This window comes from Moschus berezovskii, chromosome 1 (assembly GCF_049115385.1).
Source record: "Moschus berezovskii isolate FMDL1 chromosome 1, NW_MosBer_1.0, whole genome shotgun sequence".
Taxonomy (NCBI): Eukaryota; Metazoa; Chordata; class Mammalia; order Artiodactyla; family Moschidae; genus Moschus; species Moschus berezovskii.
This window is the reverse complement of record NC_142460.1, coordinates 87,582,056-87,599,236: the sequence shown is the minus strand read 5'-3', so window position 1 is coordinate 87,599,236 and position 17,181 is coordinate 87,582,056. Positions and strand designations below refer to the sequence as shown.

Sequence of the window (17,181 nt, the reverse complement as noted above, 5' to 3'; positions counted from 1 at the left end):
TGATATTTATTAGTACTTGGATCAGAGAAACCCAAAGTATACCGTAATGGAGGGGTTCTGGAATTCCAGGCGGTCCTGTGGACTGTAGACTGCAAAGCTCCAGCTTGTCACACTGAAGCAGGTCTGCCCAGGAAATAAACCTACAGCTGGATCAGCAAAGACTGTAAGAGAAGAACTCTATTCTAACTGGGCCTTGTCGGCGAGAGATACTGATATAAAGAACAGAAGGAAGAGTTGGTGATGTCATCCTCATCAGGAAAACTGTACAGTTCCATGATTTGGGTGATGTCAAATGCATCAGAGTACAAAGCAGGAACTGAGGCCACTAGCCTCTCCAGTTGAGGATCCTGCATTTGGACATCACTTGCAGGAATCTCCATGATCATAGAGTCCCCTGCCCAGGGGAAAGGGTCTAAGGGCTGAGGTGAGAGGGAGTTATAGGAATCTGAAACTGCAAGGAGAAAAGAATGAGGGCTGGTTGATGCTGTGGGCACATCCTTGGCTGGAAGGACCTGGCTTGGCGGCTTTAGTGATTGCTGCTCTTGCTGCTGCTGCTTCTTCATTTTGAACCGCCGGTTCCTGAACCAAATCTGGAGTAGGGGAAGAGAGGAAATTATGGTCTGTTACTGGGGAAGGGGTTTGAGGCTTCTCCTGAGTCAAAAAATTCAGATTGTAACTCTCATGCTCTCCAAGTCACTATGATACTGAGTTCTGAGAGAGCAGAGGTAGGTACGAATGGAGTCAACAGTAACAGTGAGGGATCTGGGCTGAGCCCTGCAGGAAAAAGAAAAAAGAAAGGAAGAATTTTTCAGAGGTTGTGCTGGGAGCTCAGAAAAAAGGTCCTGAACTATAGAGAAGCAAGGGAGAGGTGCAGAATTTGAACTGAAGGATTTTAAAGGACTATTTCAGAAGGCCTCTACAGTGAGATATTAAGAAGAGGTGGCAAGAATACACAGAAGAACTGTACAAAAAACATCTTCACAACCAAGATAATCATGATGGTGTCCTCACCTAGAGCCACACATCCTGGAATGTGAGGTCAAGTGGGCCTTAGGAAGCATCACTACGAACAAAGCTAGTGGAGGTGATGGAACTGCTGCTGCTGCTGCTGCTGCTGCTGAGTCACTTCAGTCGTGTCCGACTCTGTGCGACCCCAAAGACAGAAGCCCACCAGGCTCCCCCTTCCCTGGGATTCTCCAGGCAAGAACACTGGAGTGGGTTGCCATTTCCTTCTCCAATGTGTGAAAGTGAAAAGTGAAAGTGAAGTCGTTCAGTCGTGTCTGATGGAACTGCTGTTGAGCTATTTCAAATCCTAAAAGATGATGCTGTGAAAGTGCTGCACTCAATATGTCAGCAAATTTGGAAAACTCAGCAGTGGCCATAGGACTGGAAAAGGTCAGTTTTCATTCCAATCCGAAAGAAAGGTAATGCTAAAGAATGCTCAAACTATATCACAATCTCACTCATCTCACACGCTAGTAAAGTAATGCTTAAAATTCTTCAAGCAAGGCTTCAACAGTACATGAACCATGAACTTCTGGATGTTCAACCTGGATTTAGAAAAAGCAGAGGAACCAGAGATCAAATTGCCAACATCCGTTGGATCATCGAAAAAGCAAGAGAGTTCCAGAAAACATCTATTTCTGCTTTATTGACTATGCCAAAGCCTTTGACTGTGTAGATCACAATAAACTGTGGAAAATTCTGAAAGAGATGGGAATACCAGACCACCTGACCTGCCTCTTGAGAAACCTGTATGCAGGTCAGGAAGCAACAGTTAGAACTGGACATGGAACAACAGACTGGTTCCAAATAGGAAAAGGAGTACGTCAAGGCTGTATATTGTCACCCTGCTTATTTAACTTATATGCAGAGTACATCATGAGAAACGCTGGGCTGGAGGAAGCACAAGCTGGAATCAAGACTGCCAGGAGAAATATCAATAACCTGAGATATGCAGATGATACCACCCTTATGGCAGAGAGTGAAGAAGAACTAAAGAGCCTCTTGATGAAAGTGAAAGAGGAGAGTGAAAAAGTTGGCTTGAAGCTCAACATTCAGAAAACAAAGATCATGGCATCTGGTTCCATCACTTCATGGCAAATAGATGGGGAAACAGTGGAAACAGTGGCTGACTTTATTTTTGGGGGCTCCAAAATCACTGCACATGGTGATTGCAGCCATGAAATTAAAAGACGCTTGCTCCTTGGAAGAAAAATTATGACCAACCTAGACAGCATATTAAAAAGCAGAGACATGACTTTGCCAACAAAGGTCCGTCTAGTGAAGGCTATGGTTTTTCCAGTAGTCATGTATGGATGTGAGAGTTGGACTATAAAGAAAGCTGAGGGCCGAAGAATTAATGCTTTTGAACTGTGGTTTTGGAGAAGACTCTTGAGAGTCCCTTGGACTGCAAGGAGATCCAGCCAGACCATTCTAAAGGAGATCAGTCCTGGGTGTTCATTGGAAGGACTGATGTTGAAGCTGAAACTCCAATACTTTGGCTACATGATGCAAAGAGCTGACTCATTGGAAAAGACCCTGATGCTGGGAAAGATTGAGGGCAGAAGGAGAAGGGAATGACAGAGGATGAGATGGCTGGATGACATCACCGACTTGATGGACATAGGTTTGGGTAGACTCTGGGAGTTGGTGATGGACAGGGAGGCCTGGTGTGCTGCAGACCATGGGGTCACAAAGAGTTGGACACAACTGAGTGATTGAACTGAACTGAACAATGAGCAATATTGTAACAAAAATTTGGGAGCTCAGCAGACACAAAGGTTGGAGTTGTTATCTGTTGGCAGTGTTGTAAATAAATGATTGCAGGGTTTTGCTAGAGAAGACCCTAAATTAGAGTATCTCTGGATAACAGCATTTCTCTAATGTGAATTCTGTCGTGTCTCTGGAGTTCCAATTGCAGTGATACTATGCATTAGCTCTAACCCAGTCACTTTGTTCCCAAACCTGTTTTCCTCATCTTTTAAACTAGATGATAATAAAACCAACATGTATTATACAGTGTGCCCAGCTCAGTACTAGAGCACAGTAGGGACTCAATAAATGAAGTGTTACTACTACTGTTTTATGGAGGGAATTTCCAGGCTGAATAGTAGAATGTTATTTGAATGAGGGTTCAAAGCACATCTCCGACAATCAGACAGACCTTTACTGTTGACTCCGGTAGATTGAGTTTTAAAGCAATTTCTCTCTGGAGGTTTTTATCTGGAAACATGTTGCACCTAAACAAAGCCTCCAACTCCTTATACTGTGTGTGGGTGAACGAGGTGCGTTCATGACTCTTCTTCCATTTTGCTGTGGAGCAAGAGATAGAGAGGAGGTGGTCACATAACACAATTCCCTTCCTACTCAAATCCCCCAGAACACCACCGCTGTGAATTTCCCATGACTTCTCTCCCCCTCAAACAGGCTTGGAATCCAGATTAAGTAAGTTCCCAGGTCTTGACTCTAGGAGGCTGAGTCCTGTGAAATTTAGTGTGTTCCTGTTGGGAAATGTTACCTCTTTAATTTTCTCTGTACTCAGCTCTGTCTATCCTGCCTAACCTCAGGGCAGTGGACAGTGGTCTCCCTTGTCTTCTTTCCCACACTTTGTTTCTTTTAGAAACTGAGAAGGAACCTCATGTTCCCTACACATAAATATATAACACATTCTTCAAAATGGTTTCCTCTTTTTATTTATTTATCAGAAACCTAGTCTATCTAATCTGGAAAATGGGATTTTCCTTCTCTAGGCTTTATGAAGCTCTATTCACTCCTCTGGGAAGAGATTCATAGAAATGATATATAACTAAAGATGTGGAGACAATTGAAAAACTATGGAATATTTTTTTAAATGGCAATGGAGAGAAGGAAATTTTCTTAGAAAACATGATTTTAAAAATTTGCTGAAAAAGAGCTGCAGACACCACCCCAAAACATAGGTAAGTTATAGAATTCAAGCCAATGCTATGCTAATTCTCCTGTTATATGCCCATTTCAGTACAAGGAGGATATCTTCACTTAGGCCTCATTTCTGTATTTGAAGTTCCTAACATCAATACTAAAATCAGACAAGAATGAACACTATCAATAAAACTATAAGACTAACACCACTTATGACCATACATGGAAATACCTTTTATAAAATGTATTTAATCACATATTTGCTGTTGTTTTGTTGTTTAGTCCTTAAGTCATGTCTGACTCTTCTGTGACCCCATGGATTGTAGCCCACCAGGCTCCTCTGTCTGTGGGATTTCCCAGGCAAGAATACTGGAGGGGGTTGCCATTTCCTTCCCCAGCGGATCTTCAATGTTTCTGATCCAGAGATGGAAGCTGAGTCTCCTGCATTGTCAGGTGGATTTTTTACCATTGACCCACCAGGGAAGCACAATCGTACATATGCCTAAACTTATAGTATCTGATTTAATTTTAAAGTTCATATACAAGTATTTTAAATTAAATATATAAAATATTGGGCTTCCTAGTTGACACTAGTAGTAGAGTCCAACTTCCAATGGAGGAGATGCGGGAGACCTGGGTTTGGTCCCTGGGGTGGAAAGATCATCTGGAGTGGGAAATGGCAACCCTCTCCAGTATTCTTGCCTGGAAAATTCCATAGACAGAAGAGCCTGGCAGGCCATAGTCCATGGAACTGCAAAGAGTCGAACATGACTGAGCACAGCGCAGCATATAAATATTAATTTATAAATATTTATTTTTCTACTCACAATTTACAAAATTATTCAGACTGTTGCATTTACCTTTAATAGCCATGTCTTCATTGACACTCTGATCCTATTAATTAAATAGTGTAGTTTTACCAGGCAGATAGTCTTTACTTTGAAATAAATTTTTCTGTGATACCACACTTTTGTAATGTGTTTATGAAATGCTATTACTAGAAATTTCGTTTTAAGTTACAAGAAACTTATATAATATTAAGAGAACTGTTTTGCCCCAACATTCATCTTGTAGAGTATATCTGATCTCTACAACTTACTAGTTACCATATTCTTTAAAACAAGAAAATGTTTTGTTCATGTATTTTGGTAAGTTGTGTATGGAAATAGTACAAGATTGAAGCCATCTTTGTTCCCCAGCCACTTAGTTACTCTCTAGAGTCGTTCTGTATACTGCTGTAGCCACTACTCAACACAGCTATCAAACACATAAACGTACCTAGCACCACCAAGGTACTGAATTTTTAATTTATTGAATTTTAGTTTAACTTAATTTTTTTTCTCTTTTGAATTTTAGTTTTAACTTTAAATGCTGATATTTAATCCAGTTATTGGTAAGCTTTTTAGTATGCTTAGAACAGCTTGCATACGTGAATATACTCTTTCAACTGTAAATTTTATGAATTCTAAATGCAGAGTAAGTATTTCTGATGAAAATTTATCTTTATATTGCGCTATGCCAGTAAGTACAAATTATTCATTGGATTTCAAAGTTTTGATATGAACAAAAGAATGTAACTATCTCATTGGACTACATTTTGTCTGTTTAGCAAAAAGATGTTATGGGTTAAGATGTGAAATCTTATATATGTAGTATGAGATTTTTAATTATTAAAAATAAAAGTAAAGGCTTTAAATTTATTATCTCTTTGTATATTAAACACAAACATAAAAGTAAATTAAATAAAAAGCACATAGGTGATAAAATGGAAAAGATTAACCTTTGTGTATATGTTTAACTTTTTACATACTCATATTATTATCAGCTTGCTCTGTGGTTTTTTGTAATGTTATCCCTTTCAGTAAGGCTATAACATTTTTTTTGCCTCAGAGATTTATGCCTATAACTTGGTGTAATAATCAAATTCTTCTGAAAACTCCTTTCTGGTATTTATCAAATGGATCATGGAGCTGTTGATTGTGGCTTCCCAATTATCTGTGTGCAAAGATTCAGAAGGAAGATAGCAGGTAATTATCAGGGTTTAAGACAAGGAGGAAACCACCACCCCCTCCCCAAATATCAATAAGGATACACTGTAAAGTTCAGCAGAACATTCTGAGAAGAGCCACCTGTGAAAAGATGCTTTTAGACCTACAAAAGTTGAAATAATCCATCACCAGCCTATCTGTACTATAGGATATGTTATATGTCATCCTTCAGACAGAAGGGAAATGTCATCTATCTGAAAGGACTTGTATCTGGAATATACATCTCAAAATAAGCAACAAATATTCCTATTAAAAACCCTATTATTCTAGTTAATAGATTTGAATAAGCTTTTCAGCAAAGAAGATGTATAAATGTACATGCGGAAGAATATAGAGAAATTGGAATGTTCGTACAACAACTGGAAACTGCAGGTTGGACTGTGAAATGATAGAGTCACTTTGAAAAACTGTCTGGCAATTTCTTCCTAGGAATCTACCCAAGGGAATAAGAACATTTATCTATGCAAAGATGTATACCCAACTCTTCATAGCCCCATTGTTCACAACTTCTATGTTGGTAACAATCCAAATCTTATTGAATGAATACACTACACAAACTGTGTATTCATCCAATGGAATGCCATTCAGCAATAAAAGTAATGGATCACTGATGCATTTTACAGTTTGAATGAATCTCAAAATCACTATGCTAAAGAGATATATGTTTGCTGAGACTGAATGATAGACTCATGAAATTATACTGTTCTGTATTATCTTTTTCGCCACACTGCACAACTTGTAGGATCTTGGTTCCCCAACCAGGCCACAGCAGCAAAAGCACCAAAACCTAACCCCTAGACCACCAGGGAACTTCTCTCTGTTTTTGTTTATATTCAAAATTTTCTATATAGTAAAATGTTAAATAAACAAGTAAAATGTAATATTCAGCGATTATTTTTTCCCAAAGGAAATGGATTCCTCCTGAGATGGAACTGTTATGAGCAGGAACTATGTTAAGGTAAGTGCTGCAAGTGAAGTGGAGTTTGTCTCTAGTTTGCTGAAACTCATGTCAATTGATTTGGTGATGCCATCCAACTATCTTATCCTCTGTCGGCCCCTTTTCCTCCTGCCCTCAATCTTTTCCCAGTGTCAGGGTCTTCTCCAATGAGTCGGCTCTTCGCATCAGGTGGCCAAAGTATTGGAGCTTCAGCTTCAGCATCAATCCTTCTGTGAATATTCAGGGTTGATTTCCCTTAGGATTGACTGGCTTGATCTCCTTGCAGCTCAAGGGACTTTCAAAAGTCTTCTCCACACCACAGTTCAAAAGCATTGATTCTTTGGTGCTCAGCCTTTGTTATGGTCCAACTCTCATATCCATACATGACCACTGGAAAAACCATAGCTTTGACTATACAGACCTTTGTCGGCAAAGTAATGTCTCTGCTTTTAAATATGCTGTCTAGGTTTGTCATAGCTTTTCTTCCAAGGAGCAAGCATCTTTTAATTTCATGGCTGTAATCACCATCCACACTGCTTTTGGAGCCAAAGAAAATAAAGTCTGTCACTGTTTCCATTTTTTCCCCATCTATTTGCCATGAAGTGATGGGACCAAATGCCATGATCTTAACTTTCTGAATGTCAAGTTTTAAGCCAGCTTTTACACTCTCCTCTCACTTTCATCAAGAGGCTCTTTAGTTCCTCTTGACTATCTGCCAAAGGGTGATGTCATCTGCATATCTGAGGTTATTGATATTTCTCCTGGCAATCTTAATTTCAGCTTGTGCTTCACATAGCCCAGCATTCACACGATGTACTCTGTATAGAAGTTAAATAAGCAGGGTGACAATATATAACTTTGATGTACTCCTTTCCCAGTTTGGAAACCAGTCCATTGTTCCATGTCTGGTTTTAACTTTTGCTTCTTGACCTGCATACAGGTTTCTCAGGAGGGAGGGAAGGTGGTCTGGTCTTTACATCTCTTGAAGAATTTTCCAGCTTGTTGTGATCTACACAATCAAAGGCTTTAGCACAGTCAATAAAGCAGAAGTAGATGTTTTTCTGGAACTCCCTTGGTTTTTCTATGATCCAACAGGTATTGGAAATTTTATCTCTGGTTCCTCTGCCTTTTTAAATCCAGCTTTTACATCTGTAAGTTCTTGGTTTACATACTGTTGAAGCCTAACTTGAAGGAATTTGAGCATTACCTTGCTGGCATATGAAATGGGAGCAACTGTGTGGTCATTTGAACAATCTTTAGCATTGCCCTTCTTTGGGATTGGAATGATAACGGACCTTTTCCTGCTTGTGGCCACTGCCGTTTCCAAATTTGCTGTTATACTGAGTGCAGTACTTTAATAGTAGACATTTTGTTACAAAGTGTAGTTTTCTAGGAATGTGATAACAGATTAATTCAACTCTTCACCTTAGTTTCATCAAGCAAAGGGAATGCTCTGAATGTCTATTTACTTTATAATAAGAATTGTAATGTATTACATGAATGTGTTAATTTAAGTCATTACTACACATGAAACAATAATACATACCACATCACATATACCACATTAATGTTTTATTAATTTTGTTATTGTAGAATGTTTGTCAGTAAAAACGAAGTCTTTGCTTGAAGTTACAAACTGTAATTAACATGGACTATGTAACTTCATCACATTTCTGATAATTAGTTCTTTGCCCGTGACTCTACTGATCTTTTATAACAACCTACTCAGCATATCAAGTGTAAATTAGGAAAGTATTGCCAGTTAATTAGCTAAATGGTTTTATAGAAAATAATTCTTCTATAAGACTTATTTCATATGGGATGAGTGCACACACACACACACTGCTATATATAAGACAGATGACTGATAGAAACCTACTTTACAGCACAGGGAACCCTATTCTATATTCTGTGATAACCTATATGAGAAAAGACTCTGAAAAAGAATGAATATATGTATAACTAAATCATTTTGCTGTACACCTGAAACTAATACAGTATTGTAAATCAACTATACTCCAATAAAATTAAAATACTTTAAAAAATCTAATATGTTGAGGGAAAGGGGTTGCATATCAAAAGTTTCTTTCTTCAAACAAATATTTGATGGATTCCCACATATCTACTGAAATAAAAACTAATTAATACTAAAAACGAAACCAAAAAACCATATTGCTCACTCCTATTTCCCAATATAATATGAACAGGAGGTATACTTTCTTTAAAACTAACAAATTTATACCTTTCACTGTCGAAGGCCTGGGTTTGATCCCTGGTTGGGGAGTTAAGATTCCACACATCATAGGTCGTGATGAAAAAAATCCTATGTACAATAACATCAAAATATATATTATAAAATGCCTAAGAATACATTTTAATGACATGTGTAAGGACTAGATGAAATAAGCTATAAAACTGTTTTGAAGAACTTAAATTATTTGAATAAAGAAATATTTTCTTAAATGACTAAACATTAAAAATGTCAACTGTCCCTTCCAAATAACCATATAATTTCATTTTAATCTTAATCAGCATCTCAGTAAATTTACGGAGCTTGACAAGCTGATCCTGAAATTGAGAAGAGAGGGTAAACCTTGCCCAGAGTCAGGCTTCTAAACAAACCAGCCCTGGCAGCTGCAGCAACAGGACAGATTTGGTGACAGAAACATCAACACAGAAGGAGCTCAAGGCTCTTGGCTGCAGGGCCCCAGGGACAGTGTGAGAGGTACTAGCTCTTACAAGTTTGCACTATGTGTGAGTATAAGCTAGCAATTCTTGGTTCAGGAGACATTGGAAAATTGACTCTCACTTTACACTTTATTCAAGGAATTTTTGTTGAAAATATAATCCTACAATAGAAGATTATTATAGAAATTAAGTTAAGTAGATGCAAAACAGTATACGCTTGAAATCTTGGATAATATAGCAATAGGCCATTTATAGTGATGATAGATTTGTACATGAAACATGGTCAAGGCTTTGCTTTATTTTATTCCTACACAGCACAGTTCACATTTAATGATGTATAAGATCTGAGAGAACAGATTCTTTAAGTTAAAGACACTGATGATGTTCCAAAATACTGATTGGTAATAACTGTGACGTGGAAGATGACGGAGTTGTAAGAAAGGAACAAATTGAAGTCTAGCAAGAAAATGGAACAACTGAGTGTTCTTAGACTCCTCTGCGAAATAGAAAATAACTGTTAATGAGATATTTTATAACCTAATGTGGCAAATTAGCAGGAAAACTCCACTGTCTGGGAAGGCCTGCAAAAAGTCTCCACGTTGTCAGCTTTAATATGCTAAATGCATTGTAACTCTGAGCCAAGTCTGAAGAAATGTTGCCCAATACAACAGTGCTACCAGTTATAGACTACTTTGAGTAGTATTGACATCTTTAACAATATTGTCTTCCAATCAAGCACACAGAATGTCTTTCTGTATATTTCTGTACTCTTTATTCTCTAACCGGGGAAAATATCAAGATTCAAAACTGAAGTATGGTTTCTACTGAATGCATATTGCTTTTCACCATCATAAAACATAAAAGTTGAAAAATCGTTAGTAAAACCATTATAAGTCTGGGACTGTCTGTACATATTTCAGAATTCATCAAGATACAACTTTGACTAAGAAAATTTTAAAGTTGTTTACTTTGCTGGCTGAATAAAATGAGAGTTCTGTTACTAAGATACAATTAATACACAACTACTCTCTCTGTATAAAATGGTATTTTTCCCGTTTACCCACAATATTGGACCACAATATTCTTGTGTGATATTGTGATGTATAACACATTTATATTTTAGTCTTTGTCCATGGCTCCTGGCTCACAACTCCCCAAATTCTTAGAATTTCCTAATCCATTAGAGCAATGGGATCATCTTTTGTTATAATGTGTCTTTTTTCCTCAGTTTTTGAAATTTCTCCAGAGCCATCAAGGTGAAATGAGTGTCTTGATATTCACATTAAGCTCTGTTCAACCACAACTGACTTCATGTTAATGAAGTGGCCTTAAATGATTTTGTTAATGAGGTGACTTTTGGGAATCTTCTAAAGATGGGGGACTAGTTGCCCAGGGAACCAACCCTGATTAGAGGACTGGAACTTTCAACCTACAGCATGATTTTTAGGGAGGGGAGAGGGGCTGGAGTTTTAATCAATCATCAATGGGCAGTGATTCAATCAATTAAGATTATGTGGTGAAGCTTCCATTAAAAAACCAAAAAGGATGGGAGGGTTCAGAGAGCCTCTAGGTTGATGAACCAGATCTAAACTCATGAGCACACAAGCTCTTTTGTTTGAGTCCTATGTATGTCTTCATCCAGCTGTTGATTCTTATTCTTTAATATCCTTTGTAATAAAATGGTACTCAGGTAAGTAAACAGATTTCCTGAGTTCTCTGAGCCACTTGCAAATTAATGAAACCCAAGGAGTGTTATAGCCAGTTGGTTAGAAGCACAGACAACCTGGTCTTGTGACTGACATAAGGGTAGTCTTATGGGACTAAGCTCTTAACCTATGGAATCTGATGCTTTCTCTGGGTAGATAGTGTCAGAGTTGAGTTGAATTGTAGGATACCCAGCTGGTGTCAAGAGAAATGGGGGGGAACAAAACCTGCATAACACATTATCAGAAGTGTCAGGATTGTATTCTGCCTTGGAAAAGAAGCTTTCTGTATTTTTCTCTCTTTGCTTCAGTCTTTCTCTTCTAGAAAAACATTCTCACTTGCTCTATATCTTGTGTTTTCAGTTTATCTATCATAATTTGATTAGATATGGGCCAAAGGCACTTGATCTTGATATGAAATTTATAACTTCCCCCTTTATGATGGGAATAGTTTTTGAATATATTTTTGAAAAGATACATAAGAGATATAACATGGAATTCCCTGGCTTCCCTTTGGTTAGGACTCTGCACTTTCACTGCAGGGTTCCTGGTTGGGGCCAAACAAACAAATGAACAAAATCCCAAAACCAAGAGCACCAAAATCACAGCTAGTTGTTGAACAACCGTAGACAGAAAGACACTGGAACCCACCAAGAAAAGATACCCTGCATACAAGGACAACGGGCAAACCCCAACAAGATGGTAAAAGGGGCACAGTCATGATAAAAGCAAATCCTATACCTGTCGGGTGACCCACAAACTGGAGAACAATAATACCAAAGAAGTTCTCACACTGTTGTGAAGGTTCTAAGTCCCACATCAGGCTCCCCAGCTTGGGGATCAGCAAAAGTACTGAGAATTCCTAGGGAATCTGAAGGCAAGTGGAATTTGATTACAGGACCTCCATAGGACTGGGGGATACAGAGACTCCACTCTTGGAGGGCGCAAACAAACCTTGTGTGCACCAGGACCCAGGGGAAAGGAATGGTGACCCCATAGAACAGTGAGTCAGACCTACCTGTGAGTGTCTGAGGACCTCCTGCAGAGCTGTGGGCCAGCAATTGCCCACCATGGGGACAGGGGCACTGGCAGCGGCAGTCAGGTGTAAATCCTCTTGGAGGTTGCCAATAGCCATACCATAGAGCCTGTAAACTCCAGGACTGGGTTACCTCAGGCAGAACAACTAACAGGGAGGGAGTGCAACCCCACCCATCAGCAGACAATTGGATTAAAGCTTTACTGAGCATGACTCTGCCCACCAGAGCAAGACCCAGTTATCCCCACAACCTGTCCCTCCCATCAGGAAGCTTGCACAAGCCTCTTATCCTCATCCACCAGAGGGCACAAGAACTACAATTCCATAGCTTCCAGACCACAACCACAGAAAGCTAACCAAAATAAGAAATAGGATTGTGTCCCAGATGAAGAAACAAGATAAATCCTGGATAAATGGAATGGATAAATGACCTGGAAGGCAAAATGGTGTAAATCACTGTTGTAAAACAGAATATGGAAGAATGAAAAGAAATAAAGACAGCCTAAGAGAACTCTGGGACAACACTGAATGCACCAATATTCACGTTATAGGTGTCTCAGAAGAAGAGAGAATGACCCTGAGAAAATATTTGAAGAGATAATAGCTGAAAACTTTCCCATCATGGGAAAGGAAATAGTCAGCCAAGTCCAGGAAGCTCAGAGGGACCCAGGCAGGATAAACCTGAGGAACACACCAAGACACATACTAATCAAACTGACAAAAATGAAAGACAAAGATAAGATGTTAAAAGCAACAAGGGAAAAAAGACAACATCCAAGGGAAATCCCATAATATTATCAACTGATTTCTCAACAGAAACTCTACAAACCAGAAGGGAATGGCACAATATAGTCTAAGTGATGAAAGGGAAGACCCTACAACCAAGAGTACTCTACCCAGTAAGACTCTCCTTTAGATCTGATGGCAAAATCAAAAGCTTTCCAGACAAAGTTAAGAGAATTCAGCACCACTAAACCAGTTTTACAACAAATGCTAAAGGAGTTTCTCCAGGAAGGAAACACCAGAGGAAAAGATCTACAAAAAATAAACCCCAAACAATTAACAAAATGATAATAGGATCACACATATAGATGATTACCTTAAATGTAAAGGGATTAAAGGGCTTCCCTGGTGGCTCAGCTGGTAAAGAATCTGCCTTCAGTGCGGGAAACCTGGGATCGATTCCTAAGTTGGGAAGATCCCCTGGAGAAGGGAATGGTTACCCAATCCAGTATTCTGGCCTAGAGAATTCCATGGACTATAGAGTCTATGGGGTTGCAAAGGGCTGGACGTGACTGAATGACTTTCACTTCCACTTTCTTTCAAATGGATTAAATGCACCAATCAAAAGACGTAGACTGGCTGGGAGGATACAGAAACAAAACCCATATATTCATGTCTACAAGAGACCCACCTCAGACCTACAGATACTTACAGACTGAAAGGGGATGGGAGAAGGTATTTCATGCAAATGGAAATCATAAGAAAGCTGGCATAGCAATACTCATATGAGACAAAATAGACTTTAAATGAAGACTGTTAGAAGAAACAAAGATATTACGTAATCATGAAGGGTTCAATCCAAGAAGAAGATATGACAATTATATATCCAACATAGGGGCACCTCAATATGTAAGGCAAATACTAACAAACATAAAGGGAGAAATTGACAGTAACACAATAATAGTAGGGGACTTTAATATCCCACTTTCATCAAAGGACAGATCAGACAGAAAATCAATAAGGAAACATAGACCTTAAGGAGAAATATCTATGAAATTCTTTATATTTGGAATCTAAAAAGAAATGATACAAATGAACTGACAAAACAGAAAGAGACTCACAGACTTAGAAAACAAACTTATGGTTGCCAGGGAGGGGAAGGAATAGTTAGGGCTCTACTTTCACTTCACTTAGGAAGATTACATGAAAAAAAAGAAGTGAAAACCGCTAAGTTCTGTCCTACTCTTTGTGACCCCGTAGACTATACAGTCCATGGAAGTTTCCAGGCCAGAATACTGGAGTGGATAGCTGTTCCCTTCTCCAGGGGATCTTCCCAACCCAGGGATCAAACCCAGATCTCCTGCATTGAAGATTCTTTACCAGCTGAGCCACAAGGGAAGCCCAAGAATACTGGAGTGGGTAGCCTATCCCTTTTCCAGTGGATCTTCCTGACCCAGGAATTGAACTGGGATCTCTGGCTTTGTGGGTGGATTCGTTACCAACTGAGCTATCAGGGAAGCCCTATTGGGAAGATCAGGTACACACTGTTATGGATACATGTATATATATGTATGGCTGAGTCCCTTTGCTGTTCACTTGAAACTATCATAACATTATTAATTGGCTATACCTCAATGCAAAATAAAGAGTTGAAAGTGAAAAGAAAAAACAAGAAAAGATATAATAAATAACTAAAACAAATGCAAAATACAATTAGAGGGTCCCATGTAAAGAGGGCAATAATGTAGGAGAGTTATACTCACTGGCACCAGCTGGTATCTGTGAATCATCCTGGAAGTTCATGCTAGAATCATCCATGTAGACAAAAGGGTCTGGCTGGGGATTCTCTTGGACTATTTTGTTCATCAGGGATGCTGACATCTGGCAAGGAAAGTCTTTATGAGAAAGAAGACACTGATGAAGTCATTCATTCACTAGAAAGCAATGTTTTCAAGAGGACTAGGTTTGCTGTAGCAATCTCTGACAAATAAGGTTAACCCCTGGAGTCTCCACCTCTGATATAAATGATTCACATTTTATACCGTAGAAAAATGCTCCAGATGTATTAATCAAAAATGAAACTTCAGAAGTATTAAAAGAAAATGTGTACCAAACCCTCAGAATGGGAGAATATAATAGTAAATGAAACAACTGACAAAGGATTAATTTCCAAAATAAACAAGCAGCTCATTCAACTCAATATCAGAAAAAGAACAGCCCAATCAAAAAGTGGGCAGAATACCTAAACAGACATTTCTCTAAAGACATACAGATAGCTAATCAACACATGAAAAGACTCTCAGCATCACTCATTATTAGAGAAATTCAAATCAAAACTACAGTGAGGTATCACCTCACACCAGTCAGAATGGCCATCATCAAACAATAAATGAGAGGGTGTGCATAAAAGGAAACTTTCTTGCATGGTTGGTGGGAATGCAAATTGATACAACCACTACAGAAAACAGAATTCAGTTCAGTTCAGTCGCTCAGTCGTGTCCGACTCTCCGCATCCCCATGAATCACAGCACACTAGGCCTCCGTGTCCATCACCAACTCCTGGAGTTCACTCAAACTCATGTCCACAGAGTCGGTGATGCCATCCAGCCATCTCATTCTCGGTCGTCCCCTTCTCCTCCCGCCCCCAACCTTTCCCAGCATCAGAGTTGTTTCCAGTGAGTCAACTCGTTGCATGAGGTGGCCAAAGTATTGGCGTTTCAGCTTCAGCATCAGTCCTTCCAATGAACATCCAGGATCGATCTCCCTTAGAATGGACTGGTTGGATCTCCTTGCGGTACAAGGGACTCTCAAGAGTCTTCTCCAACACCACAGTTCAAAAGCATCAATTCTTTGGCGCTCAGCTTTCTTCACAGTCCAACTCTCACATCCATACATGACCACGGGAAAAACCATAGCCTTGACTAGACGGACCTTTGTTGGCAAAGTAATGTCTCTGCTTTTTAATATATTATCAAGGTTGGTCATAACTTATTAAAAAGCAGAAAACAGAATGGAGATTCCTTAAAAAACTAGGAATAAAACTACCTACCATATGGCCCAACAGTCCCACTACTGGGCATATACCCTGAGGAGACCATAACTGAGAAAGACAGATGCACCCCAATGTTCATTGCAGCACCATTTATAATAGTTAGGACATGGAAGCAACCTAGATGTCCATCGACAGATGAATAGATAAAGAAGTTGTGGTATGTATACACACTGGAATATTACTCAGCCATAAAAGGGAATGCATTTGAGTCAGTTCAATGGGGTGGATGAACCAAGAGCCTATTTATACAGAGTGAAGTAAGTCAGAAAAAGACAAATACCATATATTAATGCATATATATGAAATCTAGAAAGATGGTACTGATGAACCTATCTGCAGGGCAGCAGTGGAGATGCAGACATAGAGAATAGACTTGTGGACTCATGGGTGGGGGGAGGAGAGGGTGGGATGAACACTGAAACATACACATTACCATAAGTAAAATTAGATAGCCAGTGGAAATTTACTGTATGATGCAGGAAGCTCAAATCCAGTGCTCTGTGATATTCTGGAGGGGTAGGATGGAGTGGGAGGTGGGACAGAGGTTCAAGAAGGAGGGGACATATGTATACCTTTGGCTGATTCATGTTGATATATGGCAGAAACCAACACAATATTATAAGACAATTATCCTCCAATTAAAAATAAACTTAAAAAATATATGTCAATATCTTTGTGACAGAGTAAGGGGATATTTTCTTTGGTAAGATTGTTGAAACAGTCCATACATGAAAAGATGGACAAATTAGACAATTAGACTAGGTCAAATGACCTTAGATTTCTCATCAGAAACTGAGGAAGACAGAGAGTAGAACAAAATCTCTACTGAGATAAAAGAATTGTCAACTCATAATTGTATATCCAGAAAAATATCTTTTAGTGAAGGACTTTCCTGGCAGTTGAGTGGTTAAGACTTAGCCTTCCAATGCACAGGGTACAGGTTTGATCCCTGGTTGGGTAGGTAAGATTTCACATGCCTCATGGCCAAAGAACCAAAGTGTAAAACAGAAACAATATTGTAACAAACTCAAAGACTTTATAAACGGCGCACATTAAAAAAAAAAATCTTAAAAAAAAATGAAGGTGCAATG

The 17,181-nt window shown here is 39.0% G+C and overlaps 1 protein-coding gene and 1 pseudogene across 1 annotated transcript; one reads left to right on the top strand and one right to left on the bottom strand.

The window, feature by feature from the left end:
* Window positions 1-182: 182 nt before the first annotated feature.
* On the bottom strand, window positions 183-14,919 carry ARGFX (arginine-fifty homeobox). Its single transcript, XM_055419584.2, has 4 exons — window positions 14,802-14,919; window positions 9,131-9,211; window positions 3,167-3,315; window positions 183-590 (listed from the first exon to the last, which is right to left on the bottom strand). Exons 1-4 carry the CDS (start codon window positions 14,917-14,919, stop codon window positions 183-185), a joined length of 756 nt encoding a protein of 251 aa, XP_055275559.2.
* LOC148778760 (ras-related protein Rap-1b pseudogene) lies at window positions 7,046-10,587 on the top strand (annotated as a pseudogene).
* Window positions 14,920-17,181: the final 2,262 nt, after the last annotated feature.

What these genes read in the sequence shown, in the direction of transcription:
- ARGFX (XM_055419584.2), bottom strand. Translation starts at nt 14,919, where the DNA reads ATGTCAGCATCCCTGATGAACAAAATAGTCCAAGAGAATCCCCAGCCA. An exon ending in ACAGATACCAGCTGGTGCCA is followed by an intron (nt 9,212 to 14,801) that starts GTGAGTATAACT and finishes TATTGTACATAG; the next exon opens with GATTTTTTTCATCACGACCT. An exon ending in CAGGCCTTCGACAGTGAAAG is followed by an intron (nt 3,316 to 9,130) that starts GTATAAATTTGT and finishes CTTGCTCCACAG; the next exon opens with CAAAATGGAAGAAGAGTCAT.